Raw genomic sequence first — 6,000 nt, forward strand, 5'->3', positions numbered from 1 at the left:
GTGGTCGCCGGACCATCTGCTTGACAGAAAATTTCGGGTTGTGTTCATAACGGATACGTCAGGCGTACCCAATGTTGTCGCATATGATTGATGTTTCGGCGGTTGCCGGTATTCTTGTCCTAGGCTTCGTACATTTCCAGCTACACACTGGTAGTTCGAATTCTTAGGATTAGTCTCAGAGTTGAACCATTTCCAGCTGTGTAGCCAATGCTCCACGCTGTATGGTCTGGTCCTTTGTTAGAGTTGTAGCTTCCACTTCATATCTTCTGGTCTTAGAAATTCAACCATTTGCAACCTTAGCTTACGCTCACGGGGGCGTGGCCACTGACTCGTTAACTTTTTTATTTGAAGAACAATTCTCATTTAGAAGGCTAACATCACATTACATCATCACATTACATCATCACATTACATCATCACATTACATCACATTACATCACATTACATCACATTACATCACATTACATCACATCACATCACATCACATCACATCACATTACATCACATTACATCACATTACATCACATCACATTACATCATCACATTACATCATCACATTACATCACATTACATCACATTACATCACATTACATCACATTACATCATCACATTACATCATCACATTACATCATCACATTACATCATCACATTACATCATCACATTACATCACATTACATCATCACATTACATCATCACATTACATCATCACATTACATCATCACATTACATCATCACATTACATCATCACATTACATCACATTACATCACATTACATCACATTACATCACATTACATCACATTACATCACATTACATCACATCACATCACATTACATCACATTACATCACATTACATCACATCACATTACATCATCACATTACATCATCACATTACATCACATTACATCACATTACATCACATTACATCACATTACATCATCACATTACATCATCACATTACATCATCACATTACATCATCACATTACATCATCACATTACATCACATTACATCACATTACATCACATTACATCATCACATTACATCATCACATTACATCATCACATTACATCATCACATTACATCATCACATTACATCACATTACATCACATTACATCATCACATTACATCACCACATTACATCACATTACATCATCACATTACATCATCACATTACATCATTACATCATCACATTACATCATCACATTACATTACATCATCACATTACATTACATTACATCATCACATTACATTACATCATCACATTACATCATCACATTACATCATCACATTACATCATCACATTACATCATCACATTACATCACATTACATCACATTACATCATCACATTACATCACATTACATCACATTACATCACATTACATCACATTACATCATCACATTACATTACATCATCACATTACATTACATCATCACATTACATTACATCATCACATTACATTACATCATCACATTACATTACATCATCACATTACATCACATTACATCATCACATTACATCATCACATTACATCATCACATTACATCATCACATTACATCATCACATTACATTACATTACATCACATTACATCATCACATCACATTACATCACATCATCACATTACATCATCACATTACATCATCACATTACATCATCACATTACATCATCACATTACATCATCACATTACATTACATCATCACATTACATTACATTACATCACATCACATTACATTACATCACATTACATCACATCATCACATCACATTACATCACATCACATTACATCATCACATCACATGACATTACATCATCACATCACATTACATGACATTACATCGTTTCACAAATAGTTTCATATTACGTCATTTATCCAACATCTAGATGTGAATCTGATCATTGAAAACACAACCAGAGATACAGTAAGGGTCTCCTGTCTTTCATGAGGTCACCAATTGAAGCAACTTTGACAGGATTGTTCTTTAAATACCCACGGAACATTCCCACATTCTCAAAAATATAAATATTGTTTAATTCTTCAAACTTTTGATGTCCAAGTGTCTCTCTGTGTTCCACAGTTTACATTCCAATCTCGAACACCACAGAGTATAGAGGCAGCGTATTTTAACGAACGCCATAAAACAGTCGACTTCCTGCTCTCCCCCTCTACGAGAGAGAACCCCCCTGTAACCTGATCCTTCGGGTCATCACAGGAGAGTCATGACACTGGTGACGGTGACGATGATGATATCTTCCTCGTGCAGATGGACAGGGTCAAGAGCTGTTGGAGTATCGCTGGCTCCGATTGGAGGACGGGACTTCTGATCAACCAATCATGATAAAGCTCTTCTCAACGTCTCAACCAGAGACACACAACAAGATACTCCCACGTGAGATACCACGCGCGCGCAACCACACACACACACACACACACACACACACACACACACACACACACACACACACACACACACTCATACCTAACCTCCCCTCAACTTTCCCTCTTTCCCTCTCTCCCTCTCTCTCTCTCCCTCTCTCCCTCTCTCCCTCTCTCCCTCTCTCCCTCTCTCCCTCTTTCCCTCTCTCCCTCTCTCCCTCTCTCCCTCTCTCCCTCTTTCCCTCTCTCCCTCTTTCCCTCTCTCCCTCTCTCCCTCTTTCCCTCTCTCCCTCTCTCGGTCTCTCAGTTCAATTCAAAGAGCTTTATTGACATGGGAAACACATGTTAACATTGCCAAAGCAAGTGAAGTAGATAATAAACAAAAGTGAAATAAACAATAAAAATTAACATTAAATATTACACTCACAGTTCCAAAAGAATAAAGACATTATAAATGTCATATTATGTATATATAGAGTGTTGTAACGATGTGCAAATGGTTAAAGTACAAAAGGGAAAATAAATAGGCATAATTATGGGTTGTATTTACAATGGTGTTTGTTCTTCACTGGTTGCCCTTTTCTTGTGGCAACAGGTCACAAATCTTGCTGCTGTGATGCACACTGTGGAATTTCACCCAGTAGATATGGGAGTTTATCTAAATCGGGTTTTGTTTTCAAATTCTTTGTGGATCTGTGTAATCTGAGGGAAATATGTGTCTCTAATATGGTCATACATTGGGCAGGAGGTTAGGAAGTGCAGCTCAGTTTCCACCTCATTTTGTGGGCAGTGAGCACATAGCCTGTCTTCTCTTGAGAGCCAGGTCTGCCTACGGCGGCCTTTCTCAATAGCAAGGCTATGCTCACTGAGTCTGTACATAGTCAAAGATTTCCTTAAGTTTGGGTCAGTCATTGTCTGCTGCCTCAATTTGTATGATGGCAATTTGCATATACTCCAGAATGTTATGAAGAGGGATCAGATGAATTGCAATTAATTGCAAAGTCCCCCTTTGCCATGCAAATGAACTGAATCCCCCACTGCATTTCAGCCCTGCTACAAAAGGACCAGCTGACATCATGTCAGTGATTCTCTCGTTAACACGGGTGTGAGTGTTGACGAGGACAAGGCTGGAGATCACTCTATCATGCTTATTGAGTTTGAATAAAAGACTGGAAGCTTCAAAAGGAGGGTGGTGCTTGGAATCATTGTTCTTCCTCTGTCAACCATGGTTACCTGCAAGGAAACACGTGCCGTCATCATTGCTTTGCACAAAAAAGGCTTCACAGGCAAGGATATTGCTGCCAGTAAGATTGCACATAAATCAACCATTTATCGGATCATCAAGAACTTCAAGGAGAGCGGTTCAATTGATTTGAAGAAGGCTTCAGGGCGCCCAAGAAAGTCCAGCAAGTGCCAGGACCGTCTCCTAAAGTTGATTCAGCTGCGGGATCGGGGCACCAACAGTACAGAGCTTGCTCAGGAATGGCAGCAGGCAGGTGTGAGTGCATCGGCACGCACTGTGAGACGAAGACTTTCGGAGGAGGGCCTGGTGTCAAGAAGGGCAGCAAAGAAGCCACTTCTCTCCAGGAAAAACATCAGGGACAGACTGATATTCTGCAAAAGGTACAGGGAGTGAACTGCTGAGGACTGGGGTAAAGTCATTTTCGCTGATGAATCCCCTTTCCGATTGTTTGGGGCATCCGGAAAAAAGCTTGTCCCGGAGAAGACAAGGTGAGCGCTACCATCAGTCCTGTGTCATGCCAACAGTAAAGCATCCTGAGACCATTCATGTGTGGGGTTGCTTCTCAGCCAAGGGAGTGGGCTCACTCTCAATTTTGCCTAAGAACACAGCCATGAATAAAGAATGGTACCAACACATCCTCCGAGAGCAACTTCTCCCAACCATCCAGGAACAGTTTGGTGATGAACAATGCCTTTTCCAGCATGATGGAGCACCTTGCCATAAGGCTAAAGTGATTAAGTGGCTCGGGATAACTAAGTGGCTCGGGGAACAAAACATTGATATTTTGGGTCCGTGGCCAGGAAACTCCCCAGACCTTAATCCCATTGAGAACTTGTGGTCAATCCTCAAGAGGCGGGTGAACAAACAAAAACCCACAAATTCTGACAAACTCCAAGCATTGATTATGCAAGAATGGGCTGCCATCAGTCAGAATGCATTATTTGTTACATTAAATGTTTTAAAATTTTTGCAGAATTCTGCATGCAACTCTGTCCCCTTTTGTGAATTATTTGTTGGTGAGTGGACCCCAGACCTCACAACCATAAAGGACCCCAGACCTCACAACCATAAAGGACCCCAGACCTCACAACCATAAAGGCAATGGGTTCTATAAGGACCCCAGACCTCACAACCATAAAGGCAATGGGTTCTATAAGGACCCCAGACCTCACAACCATAGAGGGCGATGTGTTCTATAAGGACCCCAGACCTCACAACCATAAAGGACGATGGGTTCTATAAGGACCCCAGACCTCACAACCATAAAGGCAATGGGTTCTATAAGGACCCCAGACCTCACAACCATAAAGGGCAATGGGTTCTATAAGGACCCCAGACCTCACAACCATAAAGGGCAATGGGTTCTATAAGGACCCCAGACCTCACAACCATAAAGGGCAATGGGTTCTATAAGGACCCCAGACCTCACAACCATAAAGGGCAATGGGTTCTATAAGGACCCCAGACCTCACAACCATAAAGGGCAATGGGTTCTATAAGGACCCCAGACCTCACAACCATAAAGGGCAATGGGTTCTATAAGGACCCCAGACCTCACAACCATAAAGGGCGATGGGTTCTATAAGGACCCCAGACCTCACAACCATAAAGGGCAATGGGTTCTATAAGGACCCCAGACCTCACAACCATAAAGGCAATGGGTTCTATAAGGACCCCAGACCTCACAACCATAAAGGCAATGGGTTCTATAAGGACCCCAGACCTCACAACCATAAAGGGCAATGGGTTCTATAAGGACCCCAGACCTCACAACCATAAAGGGCAATGGGTTCTATAAGGACCCCAGACCTCACAACCATAAAGGCAATGGGTTCTATAAGGACCCCAGACCTCACAACCATAGAGGGCGATGGGTTCTATAAGGACCCCAGACCTCACAACCATAAAGGCAATGGGTTCTATAAGGACCCCAGACCTCACAACCATAAAGGCAATGGGTTCTATAAGGACCCCAGACCTCACAACCATAGAGGGCGATGTGTTCTATAAGGACCCCAGACCTCACAACCATAGAGGGCGATGTGTTCTATAAGGACCCCAGACCTCACAACCATAGAGGGCGATGGGTTCTATAAGGACCCCAGGCCTCACAACCATAAAGGGCGATGGGTTCTATAAGGACCCCAGACCTCACAACCATAAAGGCAATGGGTTCTATAAGGACCCCAGACCTCACAACCATAAAGGGCAATGGGTTCTATAAGGACCCCAGACCTCACAACCATAAAGGGCAATGGGTTCTATAAGGACCCCAGACCTCACAACCATAAAGGGCAATGGGTTCTATAAGGACCCCAGACCTCACAACCATAAAGGGCAATGGGTTCTATAAGGACCCCAGACCTCACAACGATA

The 6,000-nt window shown here is 42.4% G+C and overlaps 1 protein-coding gene across 2 annotated transcripts in view; it reads left to right on the forward strand.

Moving 5' to 3' along the window:
- The window catches only part of si:ch73-71d17.2 (uncharacterized), a 93,264-nt gene that overhangs the window by 34,334 nt on the left and 52,930 nt on the right, over positions 1-6,000 (forward strand). For both annotated transcript variants that reach the window (XM_055911188.1, XM_055911187.1), the window contains exon 7: positions 2,269-2,394. In XM_055911188.1, coding sequence (XP_055767163.1) covers positions 2,269-2,394 — 126 coding nt within the window. The remainder of the gene's footprint in view (positions 1-2,268; positions 2,395-6,000) is intronic.

The sequence above is a fragment of the Salvelinus fontinalis genome, unplaced genomic scaffold (assembly GCF_029448725.1).
Source record: "Salvelinus fontinalis isolate EN_2023a unplaced genomic scaffold, ASM2944872v1 scaffold_0054, whole genome shotgun sequence".
NCBI classification, from domain to species: Eukaryota; Metazoa; Chordata; class Actinopteri; order Salmoniformes; family Salmonidae; genus Salvelinus; species Salvelinus fontinalis.